Below are 22951 nucleotides of genomic sequence, written 5' to 3'. Positions count from 1 at the left end.
TAAGTGATATTGCACATCAGCCTGGTGCAGTTTTACTTTAGATAGCTAAGTATTAACAGCTTATTATAAGCATATGCAGTGGTATGCTGAACTATTTTTCTATTTCGTTTTACTTTATTATCTCCTATTTCACAGTTCTGTATATACTGAGTGTTGTTTGTTGGTTTTCTGTATGTCTGCTGATGGCACATGTTTGATTGACACATCCTGAACCTTCAGCGTTGCATTCTGTATGACAAATTGTCTGTTTGCACTTGTGTTTGTTGCTCTTAACACTAGAATTACCAGAGTCTACGAAAAAACTTGTAGATCCGGCCCACCTTAAAACCATTTGCACCTCTCCGCCAGCATCCTTTGTCCTCTAAATGTGCCGATAAAAACAAGCTGCAAGCAGCCGGCTATTCCATCCCCCCACCGACTTAGAACGTGCACGAGCATCTCCCAGCTCATGCCTTGATTGATTATCTGGGAGTGAAGTGGAGTTTTAGAGTGGAAATAATAGATCGTTATTTGGAACACGCGCATTTCATGTGTGTTCCGTTTCTACAGTAATCTGTGTAACCACATTGTTAAAACAGAAACTTTTTCATATTTTAGTAATAAATGTTACAAAATGTAGGCATAAACTATAGAATGTGTAAAGCAGCATGAAGTCCAAACATCAAATAAACACTTTCACAAAAGGTTCAAGAACAATACAACAGCTTCCGTGGCATAGCGGTAAGATTTGCTGTCTCAGAGTGCAGTACGTTTACTGTCCATCAGAGACCTGAGTTTGATTCCCCGTTGAGGAGAAAGTGTTCTTTTTTTTTTTCTTCTTTTCTTTTTAATCTGAAACGGACATAAAATTCATAAATTGATATGTACAGTCAATTAATGAGATTGTTATATTTTCATGAAGGATGCTCCTTTTAAAATATTTTTTAACAATTGAGACTGCAATTAGGGCGGCATGGTGGCACAGTGGGTAGCGCTGCTGCCTCGCAGTTGGGAGATCTGGGGACCTGGGTTCGCTTCCCGGGTCCTCCCTGCGTAGAGTTTGCATGTTCTCCCTGTGTCTGCGTGGGTTTCCTCCCACATTCCAAAGACATGCAGGTTAGGTGGATTGGCGATTCTAAATTGGCCCTAGTGTGTGCTTGGTGTGTTTGTGTGTGTCCTGCGGTGGGTTGGCACCCTGCCCGGGATTGGTTCATGCCTTGTGCCCTGTGTTGGCTGGGATTGGCTCTAGCGGACCCCTGTGACCCTGTGTTTGGATTCAGCGGGTTGGAAAATGGATGGATGGAGACTGCAATTAACATGAACAAGTGTCCTTATAACTGTTATTTTTAAGATCCATAACACACAGACAGACAGAGCACTGTGTAATAGACAGACAGACAGGCAGAAAAGACACTAGATATATAAATAAACAGGGAAGGCACATGTACTGAAAAAAAAAAAGATCAACATGTGCGTTGATCCTGCTGCACTGAATAAGCTCACATGCTCTAACATTACCCCCCCTCCCCCCCGATCTGACTCTAAGTAACAGTGCAAGACAGACGCAAACCAAGTGTATGTGTGTACTGTATAATATTAACAAAAAGAGCAGCTTATTACTGAAAACAGCAAATATAGGAGTGAGTGGGGATCAAACAGGGGACTCTTGATCACACTTGGTTTGCATCTGTACTTGCACTGTTTCTTAGAGTCAGATTGGGGGGGAAGGGGGGGGATGTTAGAGCGCGTGAGCTTATTCAGTGCTGCAGGATCAACGCACATGTTGATCTTTTTTTTCTTTCAGTAATAGTGCCAACATAAATCCACACCTGATCTGACGCTGTTCGTTTTCAAATAATATTGCATTAGTGCGATGATGTTTTCACATATATTGTCTCTTTCTTTCAGGTGTGTAATAGGAACCACAGCATAGAGAGAAGCGTGTACATTGTAACAGGTACACACGTTGTAAATGTAGGAAAGACGATCCTTGCGTGTGTGTGAACAGTTAACATTTGAATCTGATGATTGCATATAGCGCTGAACTTACTGCTCTGTACTATTCTATCCTCTGCATGTCTTGGAATACAAAAGAAACAGCATACAGCAACATGTGGGGACTAGCAAGATTGGGAAAAAAAACACGCAGTCACTGATTACAAACCGCAAGATGTTATGCGAATGAATATGAATAATATGAATAATGTTGCATCCGTACCAGAAAGTTTTCCGAAATGTACTATACAGGTCATAAAACAAATAATTCCAAATATCATATATACCTACGTCTGTGTTTTTTTGTTTTTTTGATATCATACACCATAAGGTGCACACTAATTCAGCATGAGCAGGAACACTCAATAAAACTGAATGAAAAAAAATCAAGTGACGGTGAGATACGAAGAAGGCAGATTCGCCAGCGTTTTTGTGTCAGCTTTTATCCCTCCAGATGAGAGAATGTCCAATTCCATTGTCTCAAAACACCACTCACATCTCCAGTTATTCCGTTTCAAATGAAAAATAACAGCGTCAGATCCCTGTGTGTGTGGGGCTGGGTGGCGGTAGTATGTATCGTGATCATGATTTACAGAGAATAAAAGTTAAAAAAAATTGTAACTTTTACAACTCCTATAAATGCACACCGTGTATTACAGATGCAAACCAAATGTATGTGTGTACTGTATAATATTAACAAAAAGAGGAGCTCACTACTGAAAACGGCAAATATAGGAGTGAGTGGGGATCGAACCAGGGACTCTTGATTACAAGTCAGCAAATCTTACCGCTATGCCAATGAAGCTGTTGTCTATTCCTTGAACCTTTTGTGAAAGTGTTTACTTGATCTTTGGACTTCAGGCTTCATGCATTATATAGTTTATGGCTGCATTTTGTCATTTACTACTAAAATATGAAAAACGTTTCTGTTTTAAAAATGTGTTTACACAGATTACTGTAGAAACGGAACACACATGAAATGTGTGTGTTCCAAATAGCAATCTATTATTTCCACTCTAAAACTCCAGCACTTTAGTCATTCCCAGATAATCAAACAAGGCATGAGCTGGGAAAACTTAGTGAACATTCTGCGGCAGTGGGGGTTGGAATAGCCGGCTGCTTGCTGCTCGTGTTAATTGGCACATTTAGAAGACAAAATAGAGCTGAGAACTGTTTTAAGGTGGGCCAGATCTACGAGTTTTTTCGTAGACTCTGGTAATTCTAGTGTTAAGCATATTTACTGGGAATCAAAAATACTGTGGTTTTTTTTTAGTGTAATCATTTATCTGCCCCTTTGAAAATTCAGTGCCCCACCTGCTAAATTTATTTGTGTGCCAACCCTGTAATGAACAAAAAAAGAGGGTCAGATTGACCTAGTATAAAATTTTGGATTTTTTTCTACTTCAGTGCTTGTACCTTATTTATTATTGAAATACAGTATGTGGTGTTCCTAATGGTGGTAGTGAGGGGATTAGGATTTGGGGAGGCACCTCTTGAGTTTTGACACTCTTAGGACCTTAGAGGTGTTAATCTGGCTTTGTGAGTAGCATAATTGGCATGATTGTTAATTGAAAAGGCACAACCTGTATTATTTTTTTATTTAACACATTATAAATTTTGTGGGCACACTTATTGCCATAGTATACTGTTGAATTAGGGAGTACATTTGACAAGTACTTTTACTTTAATACTTTATTTATATTTTCAAGCAAGTACTTTCTTACTTAAGCAAAAAGGTCAATGGGGTACTTCTACTTTTATTAGAGTACATCTTTGCTTATTTGTTCTTTTAGTTAAGTAAATAGTTTGAGTGCTTCCTCCACCGCTGAATACAACTACCGATGGACAGTATTAAAAGATATCTTAATATCAGCATCAAGTACTAAACAACAAAAGCATAAATGCAAATGAATTTTCATTAAATAATGCGAAGGCAGCCATTTTTGCATCAGTACATTTACCACATAGTAGCTATTAGGTAGTGAAGTGGTGAGAGATAGTTATCCAGTTAGGGACAGGGGATGATTGGGGGTCCAGAATGACGAGGCTGTTGTGGACACTTTAGCCTGGAAATTGAGGAACATTGTACTTTTTAAGAACGATGCCCAGGGATCTTTTATGGCTACAGCGAGTCTGGACCTCGGTTATATGTCTCATCCGAAAGACAGCACCATTTTTACAGCACAGTGTCCCTGGGGACTGCACTGGGGCACTGGGAAATAATTTGGAAACATTCTTTGAAATAATTACAGTTTTAAACAAAGGTCATTGCCCCATGTCCCATATTCCACAAAGCACTAATGAATTAAAAATGATTAGTTAATGAAGTTTACAGTACTGGATTAAAAAATATGATAGCTGTTGATATAATGTATATAAGAAATGTTTGGTCAAAATTATTACTGATGTGCCACTTGTTACTAAATCTAAGTGAATGTTGAAACAGTTTCAATATTTTATGTGTCAATCATATTCTCTAAATATATAATTATGATTTATATACAGATAACATTTTTAGTCAAATATATGCAGGAATACAGTACTGATACTTTTATGAGTCAGAATACTTTTCTGAACATTGCAATACATAGAACATTTTAGGAATGAATGAATGCTTTTCTCTTGATGTACTCTTGCTAACAGACTGGTATTTTCACAGGTCTAAAAGGATGATAGAGATAGAGATTTACAGTCAAGAAGTAATATAATTGTTTTGTTTTGTTTTCAGCTGTAAATCCCTAGGATTAAAAGAAAAAAATCCTGGAACACGTGCAATGGATGCTGAGTGCACAGAACACTCTAATACAGCAGCCATTGTGGCTGGAGTGATTGTTGTTGCAATTATACTGATTATTGGAGTTTTCATTATTTTGAAAAAGGAGAAATTACAAGAAGGTAATTATTTTTAAAAACAGGATTATATTTAGGCTTCAGGTTAAAATCGCTGTAGTGATTATGCATTTAAATTGAAAGTGAAACATATTTATAGGGCTATGATATTTTGTAATATTTCCATTTTCAAGGAAGCTTTTTGTGTTTGAATATACTGTACTATTCTGGGGTAGCACTTCCAAGAGGCAGACTTCTAACTTAGAATAGAAAAAAAATCTTGCATGTTTTTGATTGTATTATTTTGAAAGCTGGGCTTATTTTTCAAACCTCTGCCAGACTAAGGGTCCAAGACAAGCTGAATAGAGTTGTATAACGTGTCTATGTTCCTAACTTAATTTCTTTGTTTTGCATGTTGCCGTGTTGCATTAACTGCCTCATAGTTTAAATTATAAAGAGTCTGTGTATTTGTTTTGTTTACTCTGGAAAAACAGGCAGAATACAGATTGCTGACAAGTATCTCCCAACAGAGGTGCTATAAGCATGAATCTCCAGTATTGAATTAAAGGAGCAAGCAATTACTGATTTTGATCAAAAAATTTTAAAACTGACTGTATGTATTGTATAATTAAAATGTAGATTATGTGATGTCCCAGTGCTTTATGATTCATAAATTGACTATACATTAGCATTTAATATGAACCAGCACATACTGTATCTGATATGTGTTGTGCATTGTTGTGCTTTCTAAAAAGAGTAATTTTACCAGGATCTAAGGATTAAGGAGAAGGATAACCCTCAACCTGATTTTAGGTATTAGTGACTTCATGCATTTATACTAGAGAAGATAGTACTTGTTAAGATCAGATTGTGTCTAATTGATAAAAGACAAAAATAGTCATTATTTAAAATGATTAGGATGTAGCAGTTCCTTTTACTAATGATATCTATGTTTGAATAAAATAATGCCTCTGATTCAATGTTTTTTAAACTATGGATCGGGTCATGGACATTTGATTGTGTAGTAGTATTAGCCAAATTTGTCCAAGTAAGAAGCTGCTCTCTATTTGGTGTATATTTATTGTGGTAGAATTCAATCTGAGCCTATAAACAGTGCTTGTAACACATCACAGGGCACTTCCCATTCTATGATATTGAAATATAATTAATATTCCCCACAACAACAACCTTATAAAACACTAAAACTGAGATGATTGACAACAAAGACACATAAGAAAGGGAGAGAGGGGAGGGGGAATAATACAGACAAACTTTTAAGGCCAGGGGACCGCAGTGCAAGTTTAAAATCACAGAAAGACCATTTCTCCTGGGAGATTATTAAATTTGATAGATTATCAGTTTGTTTGCTGTTATGGTATATATTGAATCTACAGTTAATCTGTAACAGACATGCAAAGAGTTTGTATAAAGATTAACGTGCCTTGCAAGGACAAACTCATTCTCTTAACACCTTTTAAAAGTAGTTTAATAAATTTTAAGGACATATTTGTTGAACTGCTAAAGTAAGAACACCAGGAAATTATAAAAAGTATAAGACACACTGTAGAACGGTCTACAGTGTTCAGCACAATGTCAGTTGGAGGCATTATAAAATACGTTCAGTATTTTTGAAGTCAAAGTTATTTCTTCACAATTATTGCCAGCACCAAGCTATATTTTGCTTACAATCCTACTTTTGCTTCAGAAATTCTATTTCTTCAGCAGTTATATTCTGCCATGTCTTGTAATAACAGACAGATGCACGCTCACATCCTATGATTATTTTTTGCTAAACAATGTTGACTTTTTGCCTATTACATTCTGGGTTTTGTTATTTTACTTTGCCGACAGAGCAAGATTCATGTAGAGTGGCAGCGTAGTGAAAAGAGCATATAAGAGTTTCATTGTAGTTTGTACAAATAACAATAAATCCGAAGTTAACTGTTTATATTGCATTGTATTTTAAATAAAAGCCTTAGATTTTTGAAAGAGCTAATCCACCTGCACATCACAGAAGACGTGATGTGTTGTTGAACAATCACTCAACTTTTGTGGCAGCCTACTGTAGGCAGATTTACCGCTGTGCCATTGTCTTTCCATTTCCTAATGACTGATTTAACTGCATTCCAAGGGACATTCAGTGACTTAGGTATTTTCTTGTTTTCATCCCCTCAGTCACCTTTTCATGGAGTTGCTTTGAGTGTTCTTTTGCCTTCATTGTATAGGTTAGGCTGTTATACTGACTCGGCACAAGCTGAACCTTCCAGATACATATACATTCATTATACAATCAACTGAAACTCTATGACTATAGAAGGGTGATCTTCTTAATTATGTGAATTTTAAAATCAATTGGCTACACCAGTGATGATTTAGGTACAGTATGTCATATTAAAGAGTTTTTATATTTAAACGATTAACTATTTTGTATTCATATTTGTAATTAACTTAGATCACTTTGCAGAGTTATGTTTTCATTTTGGCATTAAAGTCTTATTTGTTGATCAGTGTCAAAAAACTCAAATTAAATCTACTTTTATTCAATTTTGTATAACAATGAAATGTAGAAAGGGGTGAATACTTTTTATAGGAACTGTAGGTAATAATATACACATGGATTAATAGACAAAGTAAATGGAAAGCAGTAATGCTATTCTCCTTCTGGACTGTCAAACAGTTTTAAAGAAGATGATTTAGAATAAAATTGTTTTTTTTGCACCCACAATGGAAGTGAGCTCAGGTATCATTTAAGCACTTCAATGCTAATCATGTACCTGATATCATCAAGAAAGTCAGACCCGGGAGGAGATAGGTTAGTCTTCTTTGACTGTATGAAAAATAAAATAACTGAAGTAAATATAATTTACACACAAAATTTTACAATCATTTATAGTATGTTGTGTAAACAGAGTGGACACTCAGCCTTCAGTGTAATGGTATGCTTGATGTATAACAGTTTATGGTACACAGCTCCATCATGAAGTACTATGAACAAATTGAGAAAAATAGATCACTTGAACCACTATCTTGAAGAATCACCATGTAATTAACAAGAATAAATAAGGTATTGTATCTGTATTTTTCTGCATGCTGGCCTCAGTATCCACATGCGCCTGCATGTTGAAGGGAAACATATTTCAGAGAAACAATTACATCTTACATGTAATGAAGAAATGTGTTATACTCTCTAACATGATCTTCAGACAGGTAGGATGCAAAGTCTACAATGAGTTTCTTCATTTTGGTCCTCCAATTAAACACCATTAGCTGAAACCTTATTACATATGGTGTTCAGATTAGTGTAAAGTAGTGAATAGGTATTGCCATTATAGTGCAGTATTCTTGAGACTGGTGCTTTAGAAAATAAATAGCTGCAGTACTTTGTTTGGAGAATCAGGCATAGCACAGGGATTCCAAAACAATTAGCCTGTTCTCAGTGCCTGATACTGCTTGCTCATGTTTATGTCATCCAGCAACCTGTTTCTATAAGAGTTCAGCAAAAATCTTTATCTGCAAAACATTTGGTATATTCCACTTTTACCACTAAATTTATAGAACTTTATTTTGAAAAATAAATATTTGTGATCAAACAGCTTCAGTGCATGGAAGAAACAATTTGCTTCATTGAATCCTCCATCCATCATCTTCAACAAGCTAAAAAAATGTTCTTAGTCTGGTAATTTTCACTCTTTGATCTGGCCATTCTAAACTTTCTGACTTAATTTACAAATTCATGTTTAATGCACACTATGATAGTTGGAAGGGCGGCACGGTGGCGCAGTGGGTAGCGCTGCTGCCTCGCAGTTGGGAGATCTGGGGACCTGGGTTCGCTTCCCGGGTCCTCCCTGCGTGGAGTTTGCATGTTCTCTCCGTGTCTGCGTGGGTTTCCTCCGGGCGCTCCGGTTTCCTCCCACAGTCCAAAGACATGCAGGTTAGGTGAATTGGCGACTCTAAATTGGCCCTAGTGTGTGCTTGGTGTGTGGGTGTGTTTGTGTGTGTCCTGCGGTGGGTTGGCACCCTGCCCGGGATTGGTTCCTGCCTTGTGCCCTGTGTTGGCTGGGACTGGCTCCAGCAGACCCCCGTGACCCTGTAGTTAGGAATATAGCGGGTTGGAAAATGGATGGATGGATGGATGATAGTTGGATGATGTGACCTGTCAGTTGTGAGTTTCTATATTTTAAGATTTTAGTGTTTTTAGGTTAGCAGGGCTGATTAGTGAGGGAATTTGAAACTATAGTAAGATGGCTAATGATTGTAAATGTCAGGTTTCAAAACCAGGGGGTAGACTATAATGGTCAAAAAATGAACAAAACAAAACAAATTAGCATATATTAAATTTGAAGCACTCATTGGATTATTCAGCACAATAGGCTGTAAGTTAGCACAGCAGTGAAAGCACTTACGGGACACATTTGAATAGTATAGAGGCAACTGAGACATAGTCTTCAGTTATAAGAGTGTTCAAGATGCAATTTACTGTACTTAGGAACTGGACTTGAAAAATACTACAAAACACATTTGATTAATAATTTGGATTTTAAAATGTGTTGTTCTGAAAAAGTAATGCATGCTAGTTCGCTATTTTTTGTTTAAATTGTTTTGGCCTGTTTATTAACTTTTACATTTCATTTAATACTAATAATTAGCTGATGTTTTCTGAATATACAGCAGCAAACATCTTATTGAAACTAGAGTTTTAAGTCTGACAAAGTGACTTTTTAAAAAACCTAATCTATAAATAAGACTTTGCAAATTAAAGTATCATCTTATTTGCTAATTCATGTGGCCCTTAAGGTCTGCTGCATATGCAGGAAACTGTGCTTATTTTTTTAACTCATGACTGTACAGTAAACAGTCACATTATACAACATGCTTACAAAATCTCATTGTTAAACCACAAGTCATGATAAAGATGATTTGACCGAGTGACACTGTGATAACAACCTATGTATTCTGCCCCACGGTATGCTATGCCTACCTCTCTAACTCCAGCTGGCAGGATTTACCAACTAATGTCAAAGAGAAAACAAAAAATTGCTGTCACAATGGCAGTTGTATTCCAGATCTCCTCTGGACACTTTGGTTGCTGTAATTCTGACTGGCCATAGTTCATTTCCATGTTAGGGGCAATGCACTGCCTAGCTCCACAAATGAAAAAAGGCTGATTTCCTCAAAATTGAAAAAGCAGTGTGAAAAGAAAACGAGAGAACACATCAAGGATTGGGGTAATTCCATTTAGTTTGCTCTTGCACAAATGGTGACAGCAAATGATGCAGGCAAAAGTGATTCTTCAATTTCTGTATCTGCTAACTGGTACCGTCTTGAAAGTTGACTGGGATGTATCTGGATGGAACCACAATAGGTGGGGTCTGAGGCAGGAGTACCGGTAATTCAAAATTATTGGTCCTTATTCAGATCCTTCTCTTCCTGGCTAAGGACAGAGCTAAATAAAAAAATTGTGATAGTCAAATTTGCCCCTTAAAAGAGGTGTACTATGGCCAGCCACTTCTAGGACAATCGAAATGGATACAAAACATCAGAAAATACCCCTGGCATTCTGTTAATTTATATTGACCTTTTATCAGTAATTGATAACTGAATAGCATTCAGTGTGTTTTGCTTGTGAATGCATGTTTAATATTTTGTGGAGAAAATATCAAGACCATCAATATCAAAGAATTCTAATGCACATGTTTGTATATATAACCAAGTAGTATATTAAACATTAAATATTCTAATCTCAGTTATTAAATATTAGCCTTACTACAAACACAAGGATTAACCCAATGCTGAATTTACACAAAATAATGATATGTGCATTAATTGTCATAGTTTAGTATTCCCAGATCTAGTGAGAAGATTACTGATACACTGAAAATACATATTCACAAATAAAAAAAAAAGATTTAATTGGGATTGAACAAAATCAATGTTTTATATTATTAAGTAGAATAGATTGACTTGCTTATAGTTTTTGCTATTTGGATATTGACTTTAATTTCGTCTGTGGACGAAAAGGGCACACTGAAAAGCAGACAGATAATATTTCTAAATTCTCCTGTTTATTAATTTGGAGTCACAGTAAGTAGAGATTCAAAAGAGTATAACTTATTGCCGCAAAGCTCAATTGAACCCTGATCAAAAGCCAGGAGGGGTTTTTTATACTTCAGCATCTCATGATTAATAAGACAGAAAGAACATCCTTATCAAAACAGTAAAGTTAAACAATATGTCTGTTGAGCTAAGCATTATCTGTGTTTTGGAAGCTAAGCACAGGAGAGACGCCTTTGCATAAACTACATGTACTTTCTGCAGCTTTGTGACCTTGTCCCTGAAACATTCACTCTGAGAAAGGGAAAACAAGAAATAGCTTACATTTTATTCATGTGGACGCTATTTCTCCTGAACCCTGGAATTACATATTTTTGTTAGTTCATAAGCCAAAGCGTCTCTCACTGGCAAGTTACAAAATAGTTATTATAAAAATTCTAATTTACTAAACACACAAAATACATGGTGCTGAGGAGAACATTCTTCTTCTACACGTCAAATAAAAACAAACATTGTAATATATTGTGGAACTGAATGACTTAATATTTTTTAAACTAAAAAAATAAATAAATTACAGTATAATTACCCCCAGTATAGGGTTAATATGTTATCATGGAGTCCTTGGAAATTCTCACAACAAGCGAATTCCAGAAAAACGGCTTTGTTTGCATGCCTGTCGTAGTTCAAAGTCATGTGAACAACTAATAATAGTACACAAAAAAGTACAAGATGTATGCAAAACCCAATATTCCACCTAAAACCAGTATAAGACATATGTTAAACCAGTGTGGTGCATGCATAAAACCAATGCTACATGCAAGCAAAACAATACTGGATACAATAAAATACAAACCAGTACTATTTATTTGAAAGTGCATAGCATTTGCATACAATACATAAAATCAGTGTAGCTGACATGCAAACTAATAATATATGTAAATAAAATAATACAGTTCTTATGCATGAAACTTATATTTTACTTGGTTATTTCAGTAATAAATATGTAATCTTAGAGATTCTAAAGAAAATATTCAGTTTCCAGTTTGTGATGTAGCAAAAGTTGTAAACATCAAGCACATTTTTATGTTTTCATTATTCTTAATTTAGCAGATGCCTTCATCCAAGATAACTCACAAAAACAAATCATTGGACATATAATGCAGTTCTATAAAAGCTGTCAGTCTGTGTTTATGATTAATGAAATTGCCTCTAGCACCTTATTTTACACTTAACAGTCACATAATTACATTGATTCCATTTCCATTAGACTGGCTCAATCTTATTAGTACCTGGAACATGCCAGGGGATTTGAAATGACAAGAAAAAATTATTTACTTTTTAAATAAGTCAACAAAACACAACTCAGATTATAATTAAACAGAGGAATTTTGTCTTTTCAAACAAAAAGTTAATTGAGAATTTAATTGAACAAAAATTGAAATAGGTAAAATTCTTCAGGCTATTCTATTACTTTGGCACTGTTCCCTCTGTTTAAAAAGAGAACTTTGCTGTGGTGTTCTCCTGACTGCCTGAATAGCTGTTTGTCCCTTTCAGTAGATCGACCATCACTGTACAGTCCAGATGAAGGTCATATTTGTCTAAAACTACATTCAGCAGCTAACCCACTCCAGCTCACTCTTAATTAATGTGGTGGCTTACCAAACTTAAAACTGTATCTTTTGAGTCAGTAAAAGCAGTATAAACAACTTCTGTCTCACATTTGCATTTATGTAGCTACAGTGCATCCGGAAAGTATTCACAGCGCATCACTTTTTCCACATTTTGTTATGTTACAGCCTTATTCCAAAATGGATTAAATTCATTTTTTTCCTCAGAATTCTACACACAACACCCCATAATGACAACGTGAAAAAAGTTTACTTGAGTGTTTGCAAATTTATTAAAAATAAAAAAACTGAGAAATCACATGTACATAATTATTCACATCCTTTGCTCAATACTTTGTCGATGCACCTTTGGCAGCAATTACAGCCTGAAGTCTTTTTGAATATGATGCCACAAGCTTGGCACACCTATCCTTGGCCAGTTTCGCCCATTCCTCTTTGCAGCACCTCTCAAGCTCCATCAGGTTGGATGGGAAGCGTCGGTGCACAGCCATTTTAAGATCTCTCCAGAGATGTTCAATCGGATTCAAGTCTGGGCTCTGGCTGGGCCACTCAAGGACATTCACAGAGTTGTTCTGAAGCCAATCCTTTGATATCTTGGCTGTGTGCTTAGTGTTGTTGTCCTGCTGAAAGATGAACCGTCACCCCAGTCTGAGGTCAAGAGTGCTCTGGAGCAGGTTTTCATCCAGGATGTCTCTGTACATTGCTGCAGTCATCTTTCCCTTTATCCTGACTAGTCTCCCAGTTCCTGCCGCTGAAAAACATCCCCACAGCATGATGCTGCCACCACCATGCTTCACTGTAGGGATGGTGCCAGGTTTCCTCCAAACGTGACGCCTAGCATTCACACCAAAGAGTTCAATCTTTGTCTCATCAGACCAGAGAATTTTCTTTCTCATGGTCTGAGAGTCCTTCAGGTGCCTTTTGGCAAACTCCAGGCAGGCTGCCATGTGCCTTTTACTAAGAAGTGGCTTCCGTCTGGCCACTCTACCATACAGGCCTGATTGGTGGATTGCTGAGAAGGTGGTTGTCCTTCTGGAAGGTTCTCCTCTCTCCACAGAGGACCTCTGGAGCTCTGACAGAGTGACCATCGGGTTCTTGGTCACCTCCCTGACTAAGGTCCTTCTCCCCCGATCGCTCAGTTTAGATGGCTGGCCAGCTCTAGGAAGAGTCCTGGTGGTTTCGAACTTCTTCCACTTATGGATGATGGAGGCCACTGTGCTCATTGGGACCTTCAAAGCAGCAGAAATTTTTCTGTAACCTTCCCCAGATTTGTGCCTCGAGACAATCCTGTCTCGGAGGTCTACAGACAATTCCTTTGACTTCATGCTTGGTTTGTGCTCTGACATGAACTGTCAACTGTGGGACCTTATATAGACAGGTGTGTGCCTTTCCAAATCATGTCCAACCAACTGAATTTACCACAGGTGGACTCCAATTAAGCTGCAGAAACATCTCAAGGATGATCAGGGGAAACAGGATGCACCTGAGCTCAGTTTCGAGCTTCATGGCAAAGGCTGTGAATACTTATGTACATGTGCTTTCTCAATTTTTTTTATTTTTAATAAATTTGCAAAAATCTCAAGTAAACTTTTTTCACGTTGTCATTATGTGGTGTTGTGTGTAGAATTCTGAGGAAAAAAATGAATTTAATCCATTTTGGAATAAGGCTGTAACATAACAAAATGTGGAAAAAGTGACGCGCTGTAAATACTTTCCGGATACACTGTATGTTCCTGGAATTTTACCTTAATATAGCTGCTTTATAGCACCCCACATGTACAGCCTTATCTGCACATGGACAGCTGCTTTAAGCAAAGAGACTTACTAGATCAGTATAAGCAGACCAAACAGTTAAACTACACCTGTGCCAATCACCAAAGTAGGTAACTGCTGCTTTTATTATTGGAGGCGTTCCCCCTCAGCTGCCACCCCCTGTCACATTATGGCAATCACGCATGCAGGTAGTTTTACCACTTTATCTTGAATATATTATCTTAGAGATTCCTATGTTCATTATTTTGGTTCACCTAGAGTGTAGTTACTGTTAATTATATTTTTATGTGAGTGTTAGGTATCTGCTTTGTAGTGCAGCCTTACCTGCATGTTGGCAGCTGCCTCAAGCAAAGAGACTTGCTAGCTCTGCACAAGCAGACCAAGCAGTTGTCTTCAGAACTAAGCAATACCCATGCCAATCACCAAAGCAGGTGCCCGCTAACCTTGCTGCTTTCTTTTGAAGACGTCTCTTCTCAGCTGCTATTCCCTGTGGGAATATGACACTAACCCACACCAGGTGCTCTGAATAATAGACCTTGGACTGTTCAAACATTATAAAATCAATATTATTTTAAAGCAAAATTAGTAAAAATGCAGTAAAACCAATGGTAACAAAAATAGGAAATATATTTGAAAAGAAATTTAAAATGGTAGGAAATGTATTTGAAAAAGAGTCTTATTAAAAAAATACTTATGTATAAAATAAAGGTATTGTGAGTCTTTTCAAATCTAGGCATAGAGTTGCTTCAGATTGTTGTTCAATCTACAGAGGTTTTGCCAATTTCTTTGGGTTCTTCTATCTTTTGTTGTTCTCATCATTGCTCCCCTTGCTCTCTCTCTCTCTATCTTGCTCTGCTCTTCTTTTTTTTTGCTTAGCATGCATGCCAAACTTAAAGGACTAAGTTCATGTCAAATTAGCAATGATTAGAAGAATAATCAGTAAGTGTTTACCTTTCTCGGGCTTTTTGTGCATTTGGATCTTAATTACCCCAGGTCTAATAAATTACAAAATGAATTTGTAATCCATTTTTAAAGGTTCTAAAAGAATGACCTAAAACAGGGGTAGGCAACGTCGGTCCTGGAGTGCCACAGTATGTGCAGGTTTTTGTTCCAGCCCAGTTCCTTAACGAGAACTCAATTATTGCTGATGAAGCACATATTGCTTAAGTGACAAGAACTCCTTATTAGCAATAAGATGTAAAAGACAAAGCAGCCAGCAGTTCTCCAGCTAGCTTTTTTCCAATTACATCTGTGTGTGTTCATCATGCACGGTTTGATTTAATAAAACACTTAATAGAAAAAATGTGACAGACTGAAAATGATCTGTTTTAGGCTTCAAATCATTTGGATGATATCCTTGGAAAGGAAAAAAATCTACGATATAAAAGCCTTACATTGCACAAACTAACAAGCCATAAAATTAAATAAGGTCTGAGATTGGCAATGATTGGTTTCTAATTAAGCAATTGGGTTGAATGAAAACCTGTAGCCACTGCGGCTCACCAGGACCGACATTGCCTACCCCTGTTTTACATCTTATTGCTAATAAGGAGCAATTAAAACACTGAATGCAGCAGTTTAAGATTGAAATAAGCAATTAAGGTTGGAGAACCTTAACAAGCGAGACCACTAAAATGAAGCATTAAAATGTCACTTAAGCAATATGTGCTTAATCAGCAATAATTGAGTTCTCGTTAAGGAACTGGGTTGGAACAAAAACCTGCACATACTGTGGCACTCCAGGACCGACGTTGCCTACCCCTGACCTAAAAGATAAAATGTACAAGATACAGAATTTAATATCAATCTATAGCAGATGTTGAAAAATATACACAAGAGTGTGTTTAAAATGGGATTTAGAGACCTGAGCTTAAAAGTTTAAGGTGACTCTATTTAAATAAAGTCAAAAGGTTCAGGTTTTCCGATTGCAGGCTCTTTACTCAGGTGTCCTTATTGTCTAGTTTCATGATATTCTATTTAATCTAAAGATTCAGTTTTGAATTGTAACCTGCTTAGCTCATTCTTGTGAGTTTGGACAATAACATCTTCATATGCCTTATTTTTTATGCTTTTTACTGTTTCTTATCATAAAAGATACACTTGACTCATTTTAATTTTTTTTTTGAAGGTTTACATAATTTACTCCATAAACCTGAGCAAGAAACAAACCAAGCAAGAGTAGGTAAGTTTTATGATTAATCATTACGACATTTACTTCCTCGTTATCTCTAGTGACAATTGTGAGAATCCAAGAGCCCTGAATCTATCTGCTTTTAAAATTATATGTATTTTGTTTCTGTTTCTGTGTTTAAGCAATGCATGAGTCTTCAGATATTGAACAAGGTGAACTACTAAATAATGGATGAACATCAAAAGGTGAATATGAAAAATATTAATTCTGTCATGACGCTAAACATTCATTCAGTGTCATGAGTGGAATTTAACTTGGTATTTTATTTCAAGATGCTAATTAAGTGTTTTATACTTTCGCTACTCTTCTGTTTCACTGTTTATAACTGGTATTCCATTGTTTTCAGAGTTTAGTTCAGAAATGCAGTAAAAAAGTTCACCTCAATATATAGCCATTTACATTTTTTTTGTCTTTTTAAATGTTGTAACTTAATGTCTCCATTCTTCTTATTTTTCTTCAGTCTTCCTGCTTGTTATAATTTCACTTCTCATTTGAAAATTTATTTAAAAATAATTATTCAGTTTCATAACTTGCTCACAAGCTATCAAAAGAGTTTCTTCTCACCACTTGTACTGCACACAGTCACCTGACCTTTAAGCATCTTTAAGCAACATAGCAGTCTGAAAACAGCTTAATCTAATTCAGAGTCTATGTTGCCTTTCCCAGCAGCAGTAGCTGCAAGGTAAGAATTTAATCTGAACAAAACACCAGTTTATCACAGAGAGCACATGCATGTACACACTCGGACATCAATTCAAAAATACTGAAAAATCTGTGAATCTGAGGAATCACATTGGATTTATTTTTCTTTTTGACAATATTTCATACAAGGTACAAGTTAAAAGATTTTCAGGGTTTCTCCAGCTGCTTATTAAGTCAATCTAGTATTTGTTTCATCTGCACATGAGGTAATTTTGAACTTGAACTTTGATCTTTATTGCCAGGCAGTGTAGCTGCTAGAAAAATTCTCTTGGTGTTACATGCAATATCCTACAAAAAGTAAATACAACAGTAAAATATTCAATATTTTAACATCACAATATTATACATAGCAGTAGTAGATAATAATATTATACAAAAACACAACCCCTGCCTGTGTGTATATGTGTATATATATATATATATATATATATATATATATATATATTGTCACAAAAATAGCCAAGAAACATTGGGAAGGTTTGGAGCAGCCACCTGTATAATATTTCCCAGCTGCAAAATCTGTCAAAAGATAAAGACATCTTCATAAAACTGAGTCCAAAACAGAACTGAGTATCTTCTTTAAGATGGCAGCTTTTAAACCCTCACAGGGGAAGTGATGTCATCAGGACTGGAAACCAGAAGTGACGTCATTGGCTACCCCAAAACAGGGTGGGATTTCCCGAGAATGGTCTGCAAGGAATTAAGAGAGAGAATTAGCGCACTTCGCCACCCCCTGGTCCGGCGTGGAACTGCATTTATTCAGGCCCTTTGGTTATCCCCTAAACACGCGTGTGTGACAGCACCCCCCCCCCCCCCCCCACCAGCACCGAGAAGTCGTGAATGCGAAAGAGAGCATCAGCATTGGTGTGGAGGGTTGGACTCCTTGTGTAGAGCCATCCACTGTAGAGGGGCATGATCCATAACAAGTGTAAACTCCCATCCCAGAAGGTAGTACCTCAATTGTGTAATCGCCCATTTGATCGCCAGAGCCTCTCTTTCCACCGCCGCATACCTGGTCTCCCGATCCAGCAGTTTCCACCTCAGGAACATGACGGGGTGTTCAGCACCATCGACGCTTTGGCTCAGCACTGCTCCTAGGCCTGTGTCCGAAGTGTCTGTCTGGAGAGTGAAAGGAAGGGCAAAGTTAGATGCTTTCAAAACAGGTGCTGAAGTCAGAGCCCATTTTAAGTCACTGAATGCAACTTCTGTCGCTTCAGTCCATACCACAGTGTTGGGGGCCCTCTGTCAAATTACTTAAGGGTGCCGCTCTCTCCGAAAAGCAAGGCAAAAACCGGCGGTAGTACCCGGCTAATCTGAGAAATGCTTGGACCTGCCACTTGGTTCGCGGAATCAACAACAACTTCTGTGCCTCCCCCTCATGTTCACTAACCCTATATTAATAAATCATTTTCAATGACAAAGTGGGGACCCTGTGGCATGGGTTGATTAGTGCATTGGCCGTTGACTGTTACCACTGCATTCTTTACAAACTTCAGGGAGTCATCATTCCATTGCTCCCTTTTAAACGAAGCCGACGTTTATCTAAACTGAAAACCTAGATCAGAGAGCGGGTCTGGTTTGACCTCAAGGGGTGGGGAATCAGCCCGATCTGTCGAGGCACACTCTGTTGACGTCACGGGTTTCGACGGACCGGGAAGCTCCCCATCCACCTCTTGGCTTCCCACACCACTCTCCGCTGGCCGAGTACACGGCGTGGAGACAACCTGCAACGTATTGTTCCCATCTGTTACTAGACCTAACTTAGCATCAGGACTTAGTAGTACTTCACTGCTTTTAATGTTAGACCAGTCCTGCCCTAGAATCACGGCAAAAGAGGACTTCGGGAGGACCGCTACAGGGATCTTTTTTACCAGCCCTCCTTGGCTGATGAAACATTGGGCGGTTTTATAGTACCAGATATCTCCGTGTACACAGTTTATGCTCGTCTTTACATTTATCCATTGTCGCGGCAGTACGTAACGGCGGTCAACAATGGAAATGTTGCTGCCGGAGTCGAATAGGGCTTCCACTTTGAATCCATTAATGATTACCACTCCCGTATGAGGCATTTATAGGGGTTTTGAAAGTGTGCACAATCCACCTCCCCCTCTATGCTTACATTCCACTTTGTCCCCAAGTGAATGGCACGCCCACGGACCCTGGGACTCCAGTGCAAGCTCCGGCTTGTACCGAGGGAGCAGTTTAGCAGGGATGCGATCTCCATGCCGTCTGCTAAAGGACCGTTCTGCTCTCCCAGACTGTAAGGTGTCCTAGCGGTTTCTACGAGCCTGATGAGCTCGTCCATATTAATGAATTCCCCCCAAACCGGCTGGGCGAGATGCTCCGGTATTTTTTTCAAAAAAATAAAGCAGGCCACCTTCTTTACTAGATGAAAAGTGGAACACTCAGAGGGATTCAACCACTCCGCTACCTTTTCCCAAAGAGCATCCACCTGCTCTTGGGTAGATCTCTCTGGATCTAGCTCCCTGGTCTGCAAAAACCTCATCTGCTGGTCTGGGGAATCCCCACCCTTCGCTGGGGCCTTAACCCCAGTGGGGAGGACAACCCTCTTGTCCTCCTGGTATCTCCTCCATGCTCTTGGGACTGTGCTGGGAGACACAGGAAACCTTCTTGCGATGGCACATATGGATATGACATCCTGGAGGAGCTGCACTACCTTTGCAACCTGAATCGGCTACAGGTACCACCCCATGCTACCAGTAATGGCAAGGACACTAGCAAAATGTAAAGTTTGAGAAGAAACAATCAAGTTTAAGATAAGGAGAGAGCAATTGTCTATGGCTGCCACCTGCAAAACCATTGCCTTTTTAGAATCTGTTTTGCTGTTGCCTCTCCAGTGCATCTGTTGTCACTTTCATTTCCACCAAAGAAGGTGAAGTACATTCACAATCGCTTATGCTTCCTAACTGGACAGACTGATATCCCTGAAGCTTAATTGACTTGGTGTTAGACTGTGATGATTAAGTGTTCCCTTCATTTTTTGAGCAGTGTATATAAAAACAATTTGACAATGAAAAATTACAGTCATGCTAAGTAATATATAGTGTCTTTATAAAGTAAATTTAATTCAGTTTGCATTTAGGTGCTTGGAAATCTTGAAGAGACAATGATGTATCGGAAACTGAGTTTATTTGCTCTGTGATTCTTTCATTTAGTGTCTGTGTTTTGTCTTGAGTATTATTAATGTATTGCCTTTGTCAGAATGCCCCAAATCTCACAGACTTACCACTGTTTATAAGGTATTGTACTATATAACTTCTCCCCACCTTCCATTCTACATTTATAACCTCAGGCAATTAGGTGTAGTAAAAGACAAGCAGGAGTTTAATTACACTTTAAATAATATTATTGAATAGAATAGAATAGAATGCCTTTTATTGTCACTATACACATGTACAATGAGATTAAAAGCAGCTCCTTCAGTGCAGACATATATGTAGAACACAACAAGTAAGTAAACAAATAAACAAATGGTGCAAAAAGTTGCAAAAAAAAAAAAAACAGTTCTGTGACGCTATATACAAATGGAAAGAATAATAACTAAATCGAGTTATTGCACATTATTTAAATACTGGAAAGAATAAATAACTATTGCCTCCCCCTATTGGGTTATTGCACATAATTTAAATATTGCACAATAATGATGATCATGTGCAGTGAGTAGTGGATATTGGACCTGAGAGTAATGATATTGTACAGTATGCAGATATTACACAGTTATTATCAGTACCATTTAGATATTGGATATTGCACAGTTGATGGACAGAAGGAAGTCCAGGGGTTGGGGGGTTAGACTGTGTAGTCAGTGCATGTGTGAGTTTAGAATGGTTATGGCTTTTTTGAAAAAACTGTTCTTGAGTCTTTTTGTCCTTGTTGAAATGCACCTGTAGCGCCTCCCTGAGGGCAGCAGGTCAAACAGATCAGAGCCAGGGTGGGAGCTGTCCTTAATGATGTTTTTTGCTCTGCTGAGGCAGCGGGAGATGTAAATGTCCATCAAGGAGGATGTATACATATTGATTATATTCATAAATACTAACAATAAGCAAAGTACAAGTGAATAATGAAAACCATACAACCTGATAAATGCTGATGTGTAGTTTCAGGCGGCACACAGACTTGTTTATTGCTTAAAATATCTCTAGTTAAGGCATCATTTTTAGTCAGCTTTCTTCAGAACAGGCTGCATGCCTGTCTCAATATGGCTACCAAGTTGTGCTTCTTCATGGCGATGGTGTAAGACATAGGGAGGGGTAAAGTAACCAAATTTATAGATTCTCTGTCCAAACCCTACAGCCAATAGGATGTGGTGGTACTTACTGACTTCTGATTTAAAACTAAACAGGCAACTTTAGACCAATAGAATTCTGGTGCAACACAATGGTTTCACACCTACCCCCAATACCATTTGTTAAGGTGAAGCTTGCCAGCTTGGTAAATAGGCTTTCCTATGAGGGTTGATTGAGAGAGTCCTGGAGAGAATCACTTGCCAGTCTGGCACTTCCCCCAACCCTGTAATAAAATTACAAAGACTCAGTCCTGTTCTTATCAATGATGTAACACTAATATTATATTGATTTCTCTAAGTTACAAGTAAAGACATACAAAATATTTATCAACTTATATGCAAAATTTCACACCACAACAGTCTGGTAACACTTCTGTGAAAGTAATACCTGAAAGAGATGATTACCTGGTGAGTGTGGTCTTTGATTATATTTCCTGCACGTTTCCTGACCCAAGATGTGTACAAGTCCTCAGCAAAGTGCACTTTCAGGTCTATAATCCTTTTTTCTGTTGGAATGACACTCCACAAATTATTTTTAGTATGAGGAGATGTGTTACCATACCAGACAGTTATGAAGAAAGTAAAAAAACTCTTCCACATCTCCTCTGAACAAGAATAATGAAATGTAGTCCTATGCTGTAGTTCTTAAGCAAAGCTTTCTATTTTTGATTAGTAACTATGTACAGACATGAAAAATTCAGTATATTCCATGAAATGTTTTTTTCTTTTTTAACATATTTTGGAATATCAAGATTTGATCTTCATTTTAACAGCATCTTGTAATATGCATGGGTGGACATGCTGGGATTAGAAAGTCGTACCTTGCCCAGCCAAAAGGATAACATGCTGGAGAGAGCTGCAAGAATAATCAGCATCCCTGCCTGGGTGAGTGCTGCTCCCTCCCTCATGTGTGAAGTTGGGATAATGGAAGGAAAATGTGTTATTGCTCCATGACGGCAAAGAGTCCCCCAGTGCAATGCTGGCAGTGCTACTCTGGCGTGCCCTCAGTTTGGACTACCACAGAGGTTAATGGGAGCTGTAATACCCTACTTTATAGCAGCTTTGCCTGGTCCAGAAGTGTTTCCAAGAAGCAGTGCTGTGGCACCAAACGTACTCATGGGCTCAACATAAAAGGGGTCAGACTGCCACACTCGGAGATTTGGAGTTGGGAGGTACTGGTCAGGGTTTGCTTTGGAAGAGTGGAATGAGGAGGAAGAGGGCTGTTTCCTATTGTATTGTTTTGGATGGTATTATACTATGTTGGTCTGAGAAAAAGGTAATTTTCTGAATGAAAAAATACCTTTGTTTGACCCAGTGTCTGTCTTTGGTGGCTGTGTCTGCGGTTCTGGGGCTCAGTGAAACTCCTACAGGCTACAATCTGTAGATAAAGTTGATATTATATAACAAACATCAGGCCAAATTTACATTTTGTAGTCAATTGCATAATTTAAATAAACTTAAATGCAAATATTTTGTAAAGAGTCCAATTAAGATAAG

General features: G+C 37.8%; 2 protein-coding genes across 4 annotated transcripts in view; both read left to right on the top strand.

Annotated features, from left to right (window-relative positions):
• Positions 1-17415, top strand: part of LOC114643119 (tumor necrosis factor receptor superfamily member 14-like) — a 203729-nt gene extending 186314 nt beyond the window's left edge. For all 3 annotated transcript variants that reach the window (XM_051930532.1, XM_051930533.1, XM_051930534.1), the window contains 3 exons: positions 4703-4869; positions 16384-16437; positions 16569-17415. In XM_051930532.1, the coding sequence (XP_051786492.1) occupies positions 4703-4869; positions 16384-16437; positions 16569-16621 (274 nt within the window). In that variant the 3' untranslated portion in view covers positions 16622-17415. The remainder of the gene's footprint in view (positions 1-4702; positions 4870-16383; positions 16438-16568) is intronic.
• LOC114656170 (anterior gradient protein 3-like) overlaps positions 1-22951 on the top strand; it is a 270125-nt gene that overhangs the window by 155897 nt on the left and 91277 nt on the right. The window lies entirely within an intron of this gene.

This window comes from Erpetoichthys calabaricus, chromosome 8, assembly GCF_900747795.2.
Source record: "Erpetoichthys calabaricus chromosome 8, fErpCal1.3, whole genome shotgun sequence".
Taxonomy (NCBI): domain Eukaryota; kingdom Metazoa; phylum Chordata; class Cladistia; order Polypteriformes; family Polypteridae; genus Erpetoichthys; species Erpetoichthys calabaricus.
This window is presented reverse-complemented; position numbering and strand designations above follow the sequence as displayed.